The following is an 18,846-nucleotide window of genomic DNA, read 5'->3' as shown; positions in this document are numbered from 1 at the left end:
CTGCATACTCCACCGAAACCTGTTTGGCATCACAATAGCACCCAAGTCTCCACCGCAGATGGGTGGTGGACGGGTATACGGTACATGCCAGGAATCGAACCGTGTCTTTCTGCTGGAAGGCAAAGCGTCTCCCCCGGGGCCCGCGGCTGTCCCCAAAGCACCCCCTGCCTCCCCCCTTTGCATTTCCTAAGTTCAAAAAAAAAAAAAAACCCAACCAGAAAACACCCAGAGTCTTGTCCTTGTTCAGGGCAGCCGGGCAGCTTGGGCTGCAACTTCACCGCATTAAACCTGAGATACCCGTTGCCGCCAAGTCAAAGCTGCCTCATTTTCACAGAAGCGGATCACCTGGCCTTGCTTCTGTCGCGCCTCTGGTAGGCTCAAGCCACCCACTTTTAGGCTAGTAGCTGAGACCCCCCTAGAGGGCTCCTATAAGCAGAGGGCTGGGTGTAAGATGGCAAAGAGGATTGTGCGAAGGGAAAACAAAAAGCGGAAAGCAGAAGATGGTTGGTGGCAGTTTGACTCATACCAGGGGACTTGCTAGAGTCAGTGGGAAAGCACCAACTTCTTTGGATCTCATTTTGTCCAGAACTTTTTGGAGCCCCTGGCAGTCCAGGTGGAATTTCTGGCACTGCCACCTAGCTCCTGTCACTTAATGTCCATGTATCGTGCCTTCCCCTTGCAGGGTGGCTGGGACTTGGAACTGACTGGCCAGCACTGGGTCTGCTTTGTCAGTTAGGCTCACCTTCCTTGTAAGTGCCCTGGTGGCACAGTGGGTGTCTTATACCCACAAGGTCAGCAGTTTGAACCCCCGACCCCTCGGGCGAAAGGCAAGGCTTCCCACTCTTGGAAACAGTCTCGTAAACCCACAAGGGGCAGTCCTTCCCTGTCCTACAGGGCGGCTGGGAGTCCAATTGGATTGCAGTGGATGTGGTTCGGTTTCTACCTTTCCCGTACACTGCTCCATGTTTCTGAGACTGTAAGGAGCAGACTGCCTCGTCTTTCTCCCACAGAGCCGCTGGTGGGTTTGAACCGCCAACCCGGCACTGTGCAAGCCCAGTGCTTCACCCACTGTGCCCCTGAGGCTGCTTTGTGCCCATCCCACCCCCCATGCAAACTATACACTCAACAGCTCACACGGTCACCACCCTTCCTCATAAGCCTGGCCTAGCCTCCCGCCTGCAGCCGAGGTCCGCACCCTTAGTTTCTGCAAACACAAGCTCAGCCCCTCTCCGGAAACACAGACGGAAGGGACAACCTGACCTCTATTTCCATGTGAATACAGCTCGCTAAACCGTCTCTGGCGATGCCTTCCACGGTGTCCCGGTTCAGCCCGTAATTGTGATTGCAGTAGTTGAACGTCAGAATGAACTTCCCCTGCAGTTGGGAACACACAGAGATTTCTGAATTATGGTTGCCATGGTCGCAGTCTGGCCAGTCAAGTCACTCGGTGTCTGGCTTGTTCCACGAGTCCAGAATTGTGACAGATATCAGCACTCGCACTCACTCACACTCACCACTCACACTCACTGCCACAGAGTAGATGTCGGCTCACAATGACCCTACAGGACAGGTTACAACTGTGCCTGAGACTTTCTGAAGTTGTCACTCTGTACGGGAGTAGAAAGCCTCCTCTTTCTCCCATAAATAACAGCGAGTGCCTGAGAATGCCAACCGGGTTACAGGACGGGACATCCAAAGGTGATGGGGAAATGTATCCGGACATCTCCGGTGCCTTATAGGGTGGGAGGAGAGAAGATGCTGAGCTTTATGGGTTGATGGTAGAACAGACTTCTTTGCTTGTTAACGTGCTGCCAACCCAAAGTCTAAGCCACGTGTCTTCATAGTTAGAGAAGCAAAATGAGCAGCTTGCCCTTGGCCTTGGCCATCCCGGCTGTGGCAGAAAAACCACACGGCCCAGGAGAGGCCTCGATATCCCAAAATCTGGCATCCCCAGCTAAGTCGTGAAGTACCAGGGCATTGCTGCAGGCTGTGAATTACACGGCTACCCAAAAGCTTTGTGTCCTGGGATGAGTCCTAAAGGACAGAGCATCTTGTGCTTCCTCAGAGAGTTGGGCGTTTATTGAAACTGCAACACCGCCCGACGAGTGACTCCGCAGAAGCGCAGCCGCAACCCTGACATGGAGCTGTGCTCTGGAAGTCCAGAAAACGGTCCCCAAAAGCGAGAAAAAGGGTGATTCCTGCCTTGGACCACACTGTGAGGAACCACTAGCTCCAATCTAAACTAGGGAGCTGAAGGCCGAGTCAGTCAGTCAGGCGGTGTGTCTGTGTGTGTGTGTGTGTGTGTGGCAGTAGGGGGTGGGTCAGGTGGTAGAGGAGGCGTGCATGGACGGGAGCATGCAGGTCTGTGTGTCTGTCAGCATGGGTGGCGTGGGGCTGTCCACAGTAGGTGGTAGAGGGGTATGTGGGATGTCTGTCCAGTGGGGCTCTCTGGGTGGGTGTTGGGTGTGTAGGCTGGGTGTGTGGGTGTGATGGTGAAGCTATGTCTCGCGAGTTAGCAATCTCCAATTTGCCTCCTCACAGAACAGCCCCGAGCTCCCCGTGCGGGAAGGGCGATCGGGCAGAGCACGGCTGAAGGAGATGACGTGCTGTTGCAATACAGCGTGCGAGCGGGCACCCTGGAATCGAGTGCGTCTCGAAGCACCAGGCGGTTTGCAGAGCAGTGAAACTATCCAAAAGCAAAAACAGAAGCACAGTCATTTCCCAGTCCAGGAAGAGGATCCGACTGACTCGGTTACAGATGCGCCAAGGTAAGGGGAGCCGAAGCCCGATGCACAGGTGACCTGAAGCGAGAAACATGCGCCCCAGGGTCTAACCAGAGACACGGCCTTGAGCTTGGGAGCCAGTTGTTCTTCAAGCTAAGGGGTCCTGAGATTGCTTCTTGCTAACACTCAGAACGAACAAACAAACTCAATGCGATCGAGCCCTAATGACTCATCTGACTCATAACGACCCGTAGGGCAGGGTTGAACTGCCCCCCCCCCCCCCCCCCGCCACCATGAGCTTGCAAGACAGTAGCTCTCTGCGAGAATAGAAAGCCTCGTCGTTCTCCTAAGGAGCTGGCTGGTGGTTTCGAACCGCTGATCTTGGCAGTCAGCCACCCAGCTTGTAACTAGTACCCCACTAGGGCTCCTTACGAGCACTGAGATAACACCTCAAACTCTATCCAAGCTGAATTTGGAAATACAAGGCCCCAGAGTACGCTTCAGAAATTAGGCTGGGGCCGAGAGAGCGCCCCAGCAGAGAACATGAAGGGTGGATCCCAGGACGCTCTCTGTGACAAGGTTAAGGACAGCTGCCGTGGGTGCTCCAGATCTCGCACTCGTCCTGGAAACACATACACACCATGTGCACACACCATACCTAGACTTAGAGTTGGTCCTTCAAGCTCACGCGTGTGGACAAGGCTCTGTGCGAGGCTCCCTGCACGGATACCTAGGAGGACCCCACCCCGCGCCGCTCGGCCTGCTCATCTCCGGGAGTTCAAAACCACCAGCCAGCTCCTTAGGAGAAAGACGAGGCTTTCTATCCCCACAGAGAGCTACAGTCTCAAAAGCTCACAGCTTTGAGCTGTGAGTCAGTCTGGGAGGAGGCCCACTTGTCCCGACTAATCCTGACTAACCAGGGATTTGAGCTCGTTTAAATCCAAGCACCTCCGGCATGCGGCAGCCTTCGTGGATGGAGCCCTGGTGGCATCGTGGTTCCACGTGGGCTGGTAGGTAAGGGCAGGGTCAGCAGTTTGAAACTGCTAGCCAGCTCTGCGGGAGAAAGACAAGGCTTTCTATTCTTGCAAAGAGCTGCAGTCTCAGAAACTCACAGGGGGCAGCTCTGCCCTGTCCTATAGGGGCGCTGTGAGTCAGCATCGACTCGATGGCAGTGAGTTTTCAGGGCTTAAAGTTGCATAAGTAAACAGCAGCCAGCCACTCAACAGAGACCACAAAGACCACAACTGTTCGTTGTCCTGCCTCAAAGCGGCCCCTCGCCCAGTCTGATGGGACATTTACAACATTGTCTCCAAGACCCCAAATCCAGAAACGCGGGAACAGGGAGGCCTGACGTGACTCAAGCCCAACCCAGTAAGAAGGCGTCTCTCAAAAGCACACGTCACATCATTTCTTCCTGTTTATCATTTCCAGTCACCCCAGGGTCCTCGTGTACCTGCCCAAGACCGTGGATTTCTTACCTGCTGAGAACAAAGGGGGCGGTTCTTACCATATTGAGCATCTCATCAAAGACTTCCTGGGACACAAAGTGGTAGTCAACTCGATCCCCTTCTCCAAAGTACGGAGGTCTTGTCGTGTGACAGGCCCTGGGGACACCGAACACAGGACTGAGTTGCTTTGTTTAGCCGGAAATTTGAAATGGAAAAGGTTCCGGGGAACAACATTTGCTCTTTATACACACGCCGTGGCCCTGCTGTGCGGAGATCACGTCCAGTTTGGTTCACCAACAACTCACCTTGACCCATGGGACCGTCATGTAGAGTGGAACCAGCTCTTGCGCTCTGAGATCTCATTACTTTGCAAACTATGACAATGGCTCAGACACGAGGGGGGCTTCAAAGAGTTTGTGGACAAATGGAATTCAAAGATGCTGGAACTTTCCCACTAACTTTCTACAGTCCCCTCGTAGTTTCCACCCAGGTGCATCCCTGTTCTCTCCGATCGATGGCATTGTCCCCAGGCTCTCTTCCTTGCTGGCAATCTCTCTGCCCTCCTCCTCCACCTTCTGCCCAGACAGCCAGGGGTCATAAATCATGGCTGGACACCCTGAGCTGGCATCTCTTCACACGGCTTTTCCACTGCATGGAGATTGCATTGCTCAGGGCGATTCAGAGGCAGGCACTTTTCCAGAATTGCTCAAGGGGAGGCAAGGCAAGGCAAAGAAGGCAAAGAGGCTGGGAGGCAGGTAAGTGCAGAGGCTTCTGCACAGACGTGTAGATGCTGATGGCAGAGTTAGTGTCCACCGGGGGCTGCCTAAGGAGGAGGACGGACCAGCGGTGACCCGAGGGGGTTGGAAGTGATGAGCCCATCACTGCGTGGGATGCTGTCCAAAGGGAACACGGGACAAAGGAAATGCGGACAGGGAGAGCACCGCTCCACTAAGGGTTCCGAGGAGAAGGTGGAGCCGATGTGGAGAAAAAGGATAGGGTTTGGGCCGTGGCTTTCCATCTCCTGTCCTTGCCTCCCGGCTATGCCTCCCAGGGATCTTAATCTACATTTCCGCCCATTTGCTACTGACTCCTCCGTGAAAGGAAGGTGAGGGGGTGAAGTCCCGCTTTTCCATGGGACACACACTCCCCCTTGTTTCACTCGACGGACAAAAGACCTGGATGGGACTGAGCCGGACGGTCATGCTGGTCATCAATGTCCACCAGGGGTTGGGGATGAGACCTTCAAAAGGCCCCGGGAAGCTGGGCCAGGCCATGGGCTGGTTCCAAACACCCCCCCACCAGCCCCCAGTCGAATGGGACCTGAAGGACAGATGTTTAAGAAGGATCGGCAGATGGGTGAGGAAGAAGGATGTCTTCCTGTGGCTCAGGACATGCCGCTTAGCAGCTCCATTCAGGACCAGCTGGCCTCCGGAAAGAATAAACCTCTTGTTAGGGCAAATACTGAAGCAGAGGGCTCCTGGAACGCCGAGCGCCTCCCCGCAGGCAGCTGACTTCCTGAACGATCTCCTTCATGGTAGACCTACAGAAGCCGCCACGGGTACTCCTGGGGCACGTGGCAGGTGCGTCAAACAGGTGCTAATGTCCAGAGCAAACATCTGCCCCCCAATTCCTGGGCGCAATGGAAGGGGTTGGGAAAACAGCGATTCCAGCACATGCCTATGAGTGAACATCAAACGCCAAGAGGACTCTATTTCACTTCCTTTCTGTGATTCCCACACACCGCATCCCTGGTTCGCTCTACCTGGCAGGTCGGAAGTCTGAGCCCATCCAGAGATACCTGGTACAAAGGGCTAGTGATCTACATGAGGAAAACCGGCCACTGAAAACCTCAGGGTGCACAGGTCTGCTCAGTCACTCCTGGCATTGGCCACGAGTCGACGTCAGCGCAAAGCCAACTGGCAGCCGTGTCACGGATCCAGAGAAGGTGGAGGAGGCAAATTGGTTAAGAATCGCAATGATGAATCAATGAGTACCTCCAAGAACTCCTATGACCAAGCTTGCCTCAATAAAAACAAAACAAAAGCCCCTCCCAACTCACTGCCATTGAGCTGAGGCTGAGTCACGGGGACCCGATAGGACAGGGGAGAAGGGTTCCCATGAGTTCCTGGGCCTGTAACTCTTCACGGGAGCAGAAAGCCCCGTCTGAAGCGCAGCGGGTGGTTTCAAACTGCTGACCGTGCATTAACAGCACGTCATGGAACCCCTGTGCCCCGGGGCTCCTTAGGGTGCCTCGGTAGCAGCGTAGAACTTCAGAAGGCCTGGGCTACCAACCATTCCCAACACAGCTGGCCTGCAGAGATGAGAGAGGGAGTCTAACCGGAGGAGGCCGTGGTAGCTAAGTCCCTTGGGTTGGCAGGGTGCTTCCAGATTTATTCCTTGGCACAATAGGATATTTCCGGAGCCCCTTGAGTCTTTTGTCCTAGCTTGACCTTCAACACATTGTGCCAAATTTATCTTCTGAAGCACAGCCGGCGCCTTCAGAGGAGCATAATGACCCTGTATTATTTTTTCATCCAACATCAAGTTTGAAGTGATTTATATTACTCCAGGGGCTTTAAAATATTTTAATCAATAAATAATTATATAGCATTATCTTCCCTGAGTTGTCCAAACGAGGAATGTAATTTTAGATCTCTGAATAAATGAGCCTGCTTAAAATAGTATTTACATGGTTGGAACATGTATCGCTTCAGGGAAGGGGCCTTTTTTTTTTTTTTTGGTTACCGCATTAGGAAAGAATTTGCATTTCATTTTCTTGTTATACATATATCTTTGCAGTTACATTCCCCAACTTGCCAACATACACAGCTGATTTAAAAGCAATTTCTTGGTGCTACATAAAGAATAAAAGAAGGAACCATTGAGTGAACCCCCTCTCCACAATTCTCCCCCTTACCCCGCCCCCCGGGGACAATTCCAGAGCCACCATTCCCAGAACCTGTCAAGAGCTGTGGAAGTCGGCTGGAGGGTGTTTTGGGTAATTCTGGATCTTGCAGCAGGGGCCCCTGGGTGGATGAGCGTGTGCTCAGCTGAAGGTTGGCGGTTTGAAGTCGCCAAGTAGGGCGACAGATTCAAGGCTTGGCGGCCTGCTTCTGTGAAGATTGCTGTTGTTGTCATTGTTGTTGGTTGTCGGGCATCTCGGAGCTGATTCTGACTCACGGGGACCCCTGGGACAGAGTCCAAACTGCCTTCTAGGGTTCTCTCGGCTGGCATCCCTACAGGAGCAGATCCGAAGGTCCAGCCCCCCCACAGCTACGTGGTGGGCTCAGACTGCCAGTCTCCGCATCTCTCGTTGTGCCACATTGGCACCTTCCATAAAGAGGGCGGCCTGTGGAGCCATGCTCTGGGTCGAGGCGGGCCAGTGTGTGGCCAGCCATTATGCTGTGTTAGGAAACGGAGTCTTTCCAAACCCTGTGCGTGGACTAGGGCTGGCACCGGGCGAAGCGCCGCACGTGGAGGGTAAAGTCAGAGGATGCAGAGTCATCAGTGGCAAAGGGCATCTGGGCCTGTTGTGGACAGGGGAGTCTGATGGATGGGTCAGGGGTGGCTAGGAGTTCCAGTGGGGCATCTACGGTCTGGTCCACAGAAGACAACAAGATGTGTTTCTTCCTGCTCCTTGTCACCTTCTCCTAGTATGAGGGGTGCACTTTAGCAACCCCTGTTCCCACCTTGCTTCCAAAGGCACAAGGATCAAGACACCAAATCACTCCCAAAGGTGAAGGCATGGTAACCCAGTGTCCCCCAAGGCCTGAGCTTCAAGGAGCTGAACCGCCCAGGGCACTCTGTCCTTACCAAGGCTCAGGGCCACTGGCCAGTCCATGTCCTTCCCTCCTGGAATTCTGCTGGAAAGGGCCGCGTAGCTGTTAGATTGTTTTGCACAGTTCTGCACATGCTGGGAATGAATGGCCCTGGCCAGCAACATCGGAGCGTGCCCAGCCTCAAACGCCGACAAACAGCTTACCCGTATCTGAAGTAAGTGCTAAACTGTCTGCAGAGGCGGTGGGCCAGCTCGCGTTTCCCACAGGCTTGAGGCCCGGCCAGGATCAGCATGGGGTAGGGCGCGTCCAGACTTGGCAGGGTGCTGCAAGAGAGAACCCAGGCTCAGTTACACGGGCAAGGATGACGTGCCTCCTGTGCGTGCAGAGAGCTCCCATGTCATCATCAGTTCAGTTAAATCGTCCCTCACTAGAGGTCAGGGGCTCTCCACCTTCCTCGTGCTGTGACCCTTTCATACAGTTCCTCATGTGGTGGTGACCCCCAACCATCAAATTGTTCACCTTGATACTTCATAACTGTATTTTGCTACTGCTATGAATCGCCATGTAAACATCTGATAGGCAGGATGCATTTCCATTGTTACAAAATGAACATCATTAAAGTATAGTGAGTCATCACAAAAACAGTATGTAATTAGATATTGTGAAATATTTATTTCTAATGGCAACAAAATGAAATTTGGTCTTGAAGCACGGTGTAGCATGGGCAACAGTCTTATAACAGCAGTAAACTACATTGCTGCATTTTGCGACAGTATGTGTAAAAAGCCAACGTCTTGGTTCTTAAGACCATCGGAAATGTGTGTTTTCTGATGGTCTTAGGCGACCTCTGTGAAAAGGTGGTTTGATCCCCAAAGGTGTCGTGACCCACAGGTTGAGAACTGCTGCCCTATGCAGTCACTGTACTTGCAAGTCTTACCGTGTGAAAATAGATTAGTTATAATAGGTGAGAAAGAGTATTCATAGCATCCCATGGGTGTCAAGTGAATTCTGACTGTAACTACCCTCCAGAAAGGACAGAGTAGACCTGCCCCACAGAGTCCCCACGGCTGGGCTGTCATCTTCACGAGAACTAAGTGTCCACCTTTCTCCGGCAGAGCAGCCGGTGGGTTCCAGCCACTCATCTCCCGGTGAGCAGGCAAGCGCTTAACCGCTGTGTCACAGGCTCCTCATTCACAGCATCATGACTCAAACTCACAGCCCCCGAGTCCACTCTGACTCCTCAGGGTCCTACAGGACAGGGTCCAGCTGCCCTGTGGGTTCCCGAGACTGTGAGTGATGCTTTCGGGAGTAGAGAGCCTCGTCTTTCTCCCATGGAGCGGAGGGTGGTTTTGAACTGCTTGTGTTTAGTAGCCCAACTCAGAACCCACTGTGCCACTGGGGAATGGGAGGAGGGAGGCCTAGACAGGGTAAAATTCAAGTATATGTAAACTTACTTAAAGGAGATTTTTTTTAAACATAAGACATGTTCGTTCTTGAGAGCTAAAGTATCCCCTCAAGAACTTGACAGCTGAACGAGATAAGACGGCCTCTGAGAGTAAGACTTGGTCATCCGCAGGGCCTGCACCAGGATCTAGACATGCAAACCTAACAGTAACACCCAACCTTCCCCGCCCAAGTATTAGGTGGCAGTGCTGTTCCAGGAGCCTTGCTTATCTGACCAACCGACCGCAATTTCCACGAGAAAGGCTGTCTCTATTCTTATCCCCCCATTTAGCACCTGAATAACTGGAAGTGCCGCCTTCAGGGCATCCAAGGCCCAGCTATTCAGAAGAGCTGACCCCTCAACTGGGTGTGCGGGCAGGGCTCCCAAGACTGCACCCACTGGATGAATGAGGAATGAGAATGCGCTGCAGCAGGGTGATGCAGGACCTCAGGATAAAATATATAAATAAAGTTTCCCCAAAACACCTGCTGGTAGCAATAGGAACGGATTCTGAACTCGCCCGTAATCCTAGCCCTAAACTAAGAACAGTGAATTCTTATCTCGTGGCTCCGCTCAAAACCTGCCCCCATGTGGTGATCACTGGAGATATGAGTGTTACAGCAAAGGGTGGTGAAGAAAGCAGATGGTGCCTGGCTGTCAGAAAGGATAGCAGCTAGGGTCTTACAGGCTCGTCTTAAAACCAGGAGCCACAAGTACAAAGAAAATGTTTTGAAAATGATGAAGCTTAAAATGTGCTTGACACAATAGATGTATGTATGGACTGTGAAAAGAGCTGTAAAGCCCCCGATAAAATGTTTTCTTAAAAAAGGAGCCACTGCAGTGAGGTGTCAGCTAAGTCTACATGGAAGAAGCACAGCCTATATGGTCCAAGGACTGTAACTAATAAAACTCAACCCCAGAGGAGGGAACGGCATTAGAATTTTAATTCAGAACATCCAGCTTCCAGAAGGCTATGGAGGACAGTGAAAGCCCAAAACCTATTCACAGCCATCCGCCCCCCCCCAGGTGGATGATCAGAGACGGGAAAGGCCCTGTTATCAGACAGAGTACATGGGTAGGTGGGTCACTGCAAATATAGTTACGTCAGAACGTGACGCCTTGCCACGTGATCTCCCTCTTGAGCCAAGGCTCTTGTTAATACCTCCGCTTTCTTTTCAATTGAGGTTTTTCTCTGACTCGTTATGTCCTTGTTGGGCTGTTTGCTTGCGTTTTCATTTCTTGTTCTTGATTTCTGTCAGTTTTTCTCTACGGGAAACCCGAGATCCGTCCACCCATGGAGACAACAGCTGGATGGATAGTTTCAAAGGGACTGGCAGGGGAGTGGGCAGGAATGTGGACGCTAACAACAGGGAACGCAAGGAAGAAAGAGGGAAGATCCTGAAAACGACAGTGGTGACGGCCGCACAGTGCTTATGCGTGCGACTGAACTGCTGAGATACGTGCTGTGCGAATTCTATGTCGGTGAAAAGAGTAAGCTTAAACCAAGCCAGGCTTTGAGATACAGGCTCTATGCATATGACGGTAGTGGCCACATGGCTGTTTGAACTTCTCGGAACACCTGCACAGAGCAGCCAACAAGCAAAAGCAGAAGTCCACAGAATACTCTGTGTACAACAAAGCCAGGTGAAGCAGGATTTCCACGCTTCGAAACCACAAATGGGTGGAGACGCAGGGTCAACCTTCAGTGTCCATGTGACACTGGAGTCTGCAGAAGACAAAGCACAAAAGCAGCCTCACAGACCGCAGACAGAAGGAACCCCCAAATCCCAGTGGATTTTCACCCGAAAGCAAGCTGGCTGAAATGAGGAGCATTTGGCGTTCTCCCATATGAGGTAAGTTCTAGAGGCCCCGGTAGCAAGGGCTGAATTCTCCAATGGAATCAACCCAACCATGAGGAGGCTGCTCCACAGCCTGAGACCCACATCCAGGAGAAACACATGGAGCCAGAGTGAGCCGAATGCACCCACAAAGGCCAAGAGAAGAGGAGGTGCTAGTGACTGGGGTCTTAAAGGCTTGAAGATAAACAAGCGGCCATCTAGCTCAGAAGCAACAAAGCCCACATGGAAGAACACATCAACCTGTGTGATCGTGTGGTCCCGAAGGGATCAGTTATCAGGCATCAAAGAACAAAAAAATCATATCATTGGCTGCACACCTCCATGATACGATCGCCGAAGACAAACAGGTGCATAGCAAATGTGGCGAAGAAAGCTGATGGTGCCCGGCTATCAAAAGAGATAGTGTCTGGGGTCTTAAAGGCTTGAAGGTGAACAAGCGGCCATCTAGCTCAGAAGCAATAAAGCCCACATGGAAGAAGCACACCAGCTGGTGCGATCACAAGGTGCCAAAGGGACCAGGTATAAGGCATCATGCAAAAAAAGGAATATATTATATACACACACACACACACACACACACACATATATATATATATATACCATAGTGAATGAAGGGGGAAGTGCAGAGTGGAGACCTGAGGCCCAAATGTCAGCCACTGGAAATCCCCTCATAGAGGGGTTTAGGAGAGGAGATGGGTCAGGCAGGGTGCGATGTAGTACCGACGAAGAACACAGCTTTCCCCCAGATCCTGGATGCTTCCTTCCCCCAACTACCATGATCCGAATTCTACCTTGCAGGACTGGATAGGGCAGAGGTTGTACACTGGTGCATATGGGAGCTGGAGGCACAGGGAATCCAAGGTGGACAATACCTTCAGGACCAGGGGTGTGAGGGGCGATGCTGGGAGAGTGGAGGGTGAGTGGGTTGGAAAGGGGGAACTGATTAAAAGGATCCACATGTGACCTCCTCCCTGGGAGATGGACGGTAGAGAAGGGGGGGAAGGGAGACTCCGGATAGGGCAAGATATGACAAAATAACAATCTGTGGATTATCAAGGACTCATGAGGAAGGGGGGAGCGGGGAGGGAGGGGAAAAAAAAAGAGGACCTGATGCGGAGGGCTTAAGTGGAGAGCAAATGCTTTGAGAGTGATACGGCAAAGAATGTACGGATGTGCTTTATACAATTGATGTATGTATATGTGTGGATTATGATAAGAGTTGTATGAGCCCCTAATAAAATGTAAAACAAGAAAAGAAAAAAAAAGAAGAGGAGGTGCAGATAAAAGCTGGGGAGTGGACGGGGGCAGAAAAACTTCAGAAAGAAAGACCACCCCACTTTTAAACACAAGGTAAGACCAACGGAAGAAACGACAGAAGTGATTGAAAAACAATGACATAAATGAGAATTAGGGAAATGCAGAAACAAAGTGGCAGCAGAGTTCGGGAAAGAATTAGAAATATAAGGTGGGGGGGAGAAATCACTTCAGAAATGAAGCTTAAGCTAAAAGAATGCCCGAGAGAGCAGACAGCACGCATTAGGCCTGAAGAAAAACAGACTCACTGTGGGCCCTTGCAAGCCATGGTAAGTCGTTCTTGGCCACGTTCTCTCCCCCGTTCCGCCCCCCGGCAGATATCAAATCTAGCCATGTTTAATTTCCAATGATGCTGCTGTCGTCCCGCCCCCCGCCCCCCCCCCCTGCTTTTGTTCAGGACTCTTCTCTAGACTCATAAATGGAAACGTTCTGGAATAGGAGCTGCTACGACATCGTTTTAATACTATTTCCCGCTCCCATCGTGATGGCAGAGGAGAGCATGGCTTCCCGGTACAGCAGCACATCAATGCCCCCCCCCCCCACCTAAAAGTCAGGGTGCCTCTCCTCGCAGAGCCTGGGCACTGCCTGGGGCGGGAAGGGCCAGGGCAGAGACGCCCGCTACCTCCCCATCCACCCCCATGAGTTCTCCACAATGAACCATGGCCTCCTATTTGCCAGGCAGCCAGAAACCATCAAGAACTATGTGTTTATCACGCGTCGCTTCCATTTCCCCAGCTACCTATATTAATAGAGATATACCCTAAAGCATGAAAGCCCTCGCTGCCTCATAAACTGTAACGGAAATACAACGAGGATATAAACGTCCTCCTTTTAAATCAAGCGTGCTTGTCCAGACGCATGCAAATAAGGGATAGGTCGCTTCACCCCCAGGTCCGCCAATGTCAACATTAGATTACACGCAAGCACAACACATCCCACCCTGCGACACCGAAACGAACCATTGTGCTCGCTCTGGGGAGCCAAGCCCGTGAAGTACAGGTGCAGGGACTGCACGGGGAAGCCGTTTATCCCAAGAGAGTGTACAAAGATTTCAAAGACGCCTTTGAGTACAGAGAGGAGTTCGCCTTCTAAGACCCATCCGTTCCCACAGATTGTTTCCAAAGGAACTGAGGCCCCGTGGTAAAGCTGGCTTCCGGCAAAGAGCTGGGAGACCCTAGTGCCGTGTTTGGCTGAGCTGGGTGGGCCCTCGCTGCTGGGTGGATCGCAATGCAGTGGGGAGGGCCAGCGTGGGTGTCCCTCTGGCTGGCTCGGCCTCCTTCCAGGGACTCCCTAATGGCCCAAGTCCCTGGCATGCTCTTTGGCTGGGGAGTGAGCCTCCTGTGCTCACAGCTAAGGGAAGCGTGCACCGTGGATATGAATCACAGCCATGACCATTGTCGCCCGTCACAGGCTAGCCACCCACGTGGGTGGGTCCAAAGGTGCTGCTTGGCCAAAAGGCTCCATGTCAGAGCAGCGCTAGTCTACATCAAGCACGCCGCAAGCCTGCCTCTGTGGTCACTGGGAGGTGGCAGGCACGTGCTCTCAGTGACTCGCCTGTTTCAGCCTCAAGGGGATGCCTTCCAAAAGAAATCCAATCAAAACAGCGCCTTCCAAGAGGATCTGCTGGGTCGGTTCCCATCCCGGGCAGAGAGGTCGGCTCAGAAGGTTAGGGTGCGTGCCTTGGGATTCTCCAAGGCACAGGGTGATCGTGGGTGGGGGTGCTTCTTTAGGAAGAAGTTTTATGAAAACCCAAAGCTGCCTCATTGAGAAAAAGACCAGAAAAGCTTCCCCTGGGTTTTTATTTTTTTTTCTGCCACCTGCTCATTCTTGGAGGGTAGCAAGGGCCGACCCCGCTGAGAATTCTGTTAGAAGCCTGACCTGCCCTCCCGCCAGCCCTGCAGACTTCTCTGTGCAAAGACCACCTAAAAGCAGTACCGTGTGAGTCCCTGGTGGTGCAGACACTGCTGTTTTGACACGGCATGGATCAGAGAGCCCAGAACTCGGCAGGGCAGTGCTAGAGACACCCCTCCTCCACCTTCTGGAGCGTACAGACCTAGAGGTGGGCTACGTTGGGAAACCATAGGCTCCCACTTCGATGCTTGTGCTCCCAGAGGGGTGGCAGCACCCTCGCTGAGCTGTGGTCCTCCAAGAGGCCAGGTGAGGTCAGCAGCCCGCTCAGAAAACTCATCCGGAGGACACAGCCCAGTCAACCACGGATCACCCCGCACCGCAACGGACAGCGAGGACAACAGCACAAGCCACACCTCCTGCCTGCGAGCCTATTCCTGACCCACAGCAAGCCTAGCGAGGGTCTCCAAGGCTGGCAATCTTTGAAGGGCGCAGGCAGGCAGCCTCATCTGTCTCCTGTGGATCGGCTGCTAGGTTTGAATTGCTGACCCTGCAGTCCCATGCTAACTTGACAGCATCGAAACAGCCTATGTTATAAAGACTGACTGCACCTCCACTCAGCGAAGGTGAGGAAACAGCCTCTATAGGGGATGAGGGCCTACAAAACTGATGGCCGATGGAGGGACACCATTGAGCTTGTCTCCTGCTTGCCTGCTCCAAGTTCCACCCTGGGGGCCAAACTAAAAAGACAACCCTGAGCCGATTCTCACTCAAAGCAGCTGCAGGGACAGTGAATTATTTAATGTATCTCTTCTAGCCCAAATCTCTAACTCCCACCCAGTGACTTCTTCCTACATGGGTCGGGTAAGAGGGTGGGGGGAAGACCCCAGTAAGATCCATCTGTGAGGACCTGCAATCAGGACCCTCCGGCAGGCCATCCTGCTGGGCATAAAATGAGGCCCCTAAGAAGAAGGTGGGGGGTGGGGGGCCTCACTGCCAGCAAGAGCCAGGAGCGGAGCGTGAGCATCCTCTGAACCGGAGATCCCCGCAGTGACCCCTCCTGGACCCAGGAGACAGCTGTGACATCCGAGGAGGAGGGGCAGCGGCAGGACCAGGAGCCAGAGCAGGAAATGGGGTGGCGGACTTCCCAACCCATGGAGCAAGTGTTTCTGTGCAGGGTGCTGGCTTGTAAAGGGGGGTGTCTCTGGGCACTTACCTGGGGGAGCTGAGCTTGCTGACCTTACAGAACTGGGCTGAACGCCTTTGGGGGAAGGCTTTCTGTGGGGTGGGGTGCCCTTAGGGCTTTCAATAGCCACCCCAAAAGAACTTCCTAACTTGTCCTGATGCCCTATGCTAGCCTGGAGATTTCTCACTTGCATTGCCACCTGTTAACTCCCTGATAATAAACCCTTTCACCATGAATTTTGTCTATGAGTTCTGCGTAGCCATGGCAATGGGTCTTAGAACCTCGAGAGAAAGTAGAGATTAATACTTCAGACACAACAAAGCGGCCCTACAGGACCGGCGAGGACTGTGCCGGTGGGTTTCTGAGATTCTACGTCTTTGCAGGAGCAGACGACCCCCTCCCTCCTCTCTTCTGGAGTGGGTGGTGGACACGAACCGCTGACCTTGCAGTTAACAGCCCAACACAACCCACTGGCCACCTGGGCACCCCATGCTGGGCAGTCCTAGGGACTACCTGTCAAAGATCCTCTGTGGCTGCATCATGCTGTTCACGATGTGGGTCAGGTGGTCTTGCGCTGCGAGCACTTCTGGCGGAGGGTCGTACATGTTCACCGCTGACACCTTGTCCGGGATGAAAAGCAGAGGGAGGGGGAAGGGTTGGTACTAATAAAGGAATTGAGGCTTGGCTTCTCTGCAACGGAACATTTCAGAGATGCAGCAGGGGCGTAGAAAAGAAGTGGATCCCCGTCCAGGGGCTGCCTCTAGGTTCTGTCTCAGATCCAGTCTAATGATCCCTAACCCTGAGTGGTGATGATGCTTTGACAATGGAGAACAAGGGGCCCTTGGCTGCCTGCTTCTACCTACTTCCTAGTTTGGGAGGGAGAAAGGCACAGGCCAGCTCCAAAGTCCATGATGGCTTTTAAGATCAACTCCCAACCTGAAGTACGGGAGGGAAGGAGCTAAGACTCGTCATTCTAAATTTCAGGTGGTTGTTGATTTTCTTCTTCTTTGTCCTCATTAAATCTGACCAAGAACGCTTCTCATTTCAGATCCCCCACAAACGTTCACCTCTTCCTCCATCGTATACAGGGCATTTCCCTCAGAACATCCTCTTTCTCTCTCTCTGCTGTACCTCTAAGTACGTTCATTATCCTCGCCGACCAGCTCTGTACTTACTACCCGCTCTTCCCCTGCAAAAGGTTCAAAGGAAAGAGTGAAGTCTAATAAATGTCACTGGGTGTGAGGGGAAGGGCAGACTTGCCGGCATCTGTGAGTATTTTTAACCAAGATTTCAGCGAGGCACTTACCGGATGCCACCCCTGCCTCTCGACATGTTTACACCTGCTCTCGCGCCTAGTCTCCTATTTGCATCCAGACTACGCACATCCTCATTAGTGGAGACTTCGGCTGTCACCTCTGGTAAATGGGGCGCGTGAGGGGTGTGGCTGGGGTCAGCATCTAAGAGCTGGTCACTCTGGGGCTGGGTGACTAGATGAGTTGTTATTTTATAGAGAAAAACTAAGATCCTAAAATATCAGTCACGACACATTTGAGTTCCTTGAGACTGTGGGGATAGAATGAGGTGACAACGGGCTGTATTACTAAATGGCTCCAAGACCCTGGGATATGATAATTACCCAGTGGAACCACCTACCGTGACGTGACGGGGCCAACCCACAGAAAGGAGTGCTGCTTCTGTCACTCAACCTGGATGCCTTTACTCATCAGTGACGGGGCCGTCATTCGCCCATGTTGATGGTCAGCTCCACAGAGGGGTAAACTCACCGACCCCAGAACGAGGACAACTCTCCCCCCGCCACCCAAGCCCCACACCCCACTACCACTAAAGGTTGAAATGTACCTTGACTCTGGGAGGACGTACCTTTTCTTCCACTTTAATCTTCTTGTGATCCAATTCTGTTAATCGCAGTAGCATGAAAATGACGAAGAGCCAGTAATCAGATTTCTCCTATTTGAAATATCAGAGAGATGATTCCATTACCTTCCTTTCCCCCCAAAATAAACAGGTGCCAGCATCCTGTGCCTACTTGCTGAGGTCTCCAACATGCTTCCAGGCTGTTACCTCCCCGTGTGTCTAGTCTCCACTTTTCTGGTGTCCTTTATTCCCTGGATAAGGATAAGGACAGTGGTCTGCCATGTCTTCCAAGTGCAGCCCACTCCGGGGGTGCGGGTGGGGGGTGTCTCAATGCACAGAGTAGTTATGCCAAGACTCAACCCCTGAGGTTCACTCTGACAATGACGGCAATGGAGCTTGCTTGTTAGGAAGCATCTGATCCCCAAAGATCAAGTCAATGTAGGTGCCACTTCGCCTACACCTCTCATGGGTTCCTGAGATCCAGAGAATGGAGGCTAGCCCACTATCACGTTTTTAAGAGGTACTTCACCTAGCATACAATTCAACCATCCCATCTTCTTAAGAGTTGCACAATCATCACCATAACCGATTTTGGAACATGCTTGTCTCGTCCTTATTGCCATTCACACACCCCTCCCTCCATCACTGTCACATGTCTTGGTTTTCTTTATTGAAGGTGTTTCTGGGAGGAAGAGGAACACGAGGAACAGAACGGGAAGTTCTCAGAGGAACCCAGACTTTCTGGAGTCACTGAGGTTGGACGAATCCCCAAGAGATTGCCCTGAGATGACCTTCAACTCTGTAACCAAAAATCCCCCCAGAAGTCTCTTTATGGACCCCCAAAAAGAAAGGAGATCTTAATAAGTCTTGTCTGAAACACTGTGCTCTTTGTGAGAAATAGCATTCTCTTTGTGAGGTGGAATTGATGAGCGTCATTCGCAAAATTTCCAGAGCAGAAGCCAAGGGGGTCAGTGAATTCAAATCAATGGCAGCAGAACGGAGGGTGGGTGTGGGTGGGGGAGCAGGTCCACACGACCCGGGGGATGTAAAGGTCACTGAGCCGTGCAAATCCTCGAGTGCTGTATGACTGCGTGTGTTTTTGCCAAACAGGAAAAGGTGCAACACTAAACAAGGGAAAGAAAACAGCTTCTTGGAAGAACTCCAAGAGGGTCTCCACTCCGCCTCCCCACAACCACCCCCAACCCACCTACACTAAATGATCTCTCACCTGAATGGGGTTTCGTAGAAGATTGAGAATTCGCAGGAGAGGTAGCTTTTCAATGTATTCTATTTCACGCAGCTCCTCAATCTGTTTAATCAAAGAACCAGCACATCATCACCAAACTGAACTCACCAAGACAAAGGAGGAC

At 52.2% G+C, this 18,846-nt stretch overlaps 1 protein-coding gene across 1 annotated transcript in view; it reads right to left on the bottom strand.

The window, feature by feature from the left end:
- Positions 1-18,846, bottom strand: part of LRGUK (leucine rich repeats and guanylate kinase domain containing) — an 84,546-nt gene that overhangs the window by 15,769 nt on the left and 49,931 nt on the right. The window contains exons 8-13 of the mRNA XM_075557398.1: positions 18,705-18,785; positions 17,483-17,569; positions 16,115-16,221; positions 8,154-8,273; positions 4,231-4,327; positions 1,261-1,374 (exon numbers count right to left, since the gene is read on the bottom strand). Of these exons, the coding sequence (XP_075413513.1) occupies positions 1,261-1,374; positions 4,231-4,327; positions 8,154-8,273; positions 16,115-16,221; positions 17,483-17,569; positions 18,705-18,785 (606 nt within the window). The remainder of the gene's footprint in view (positions 1-1,260; positions 1,375-4,230; positions 4,328-8,153; positions 8,274-16,114; positions 16,222-17,482; positions 17,570-18,704; positions 18,786-18,846) is intronic.

This window comes from Tenrec ecaudatus, chromosome 9 (genome assembly GCF_050624435.1).
Source record: "Tenrec ecaudatus isolate mTenEca1 chromosome 9, mTenEca1.hap1, whole genome shotgun sequence".
Classification (NCBI taxonomy): domain Eukaryota; kingdom Metazoa; phylum Chordata; class Mammalia; order Afrosoricida; family Tenrecidae; genus Tenrec; species Tenrec ecaudatus.
This window is presented reverse-complemented; position numbering and strand designations above follow the sequence as displayed.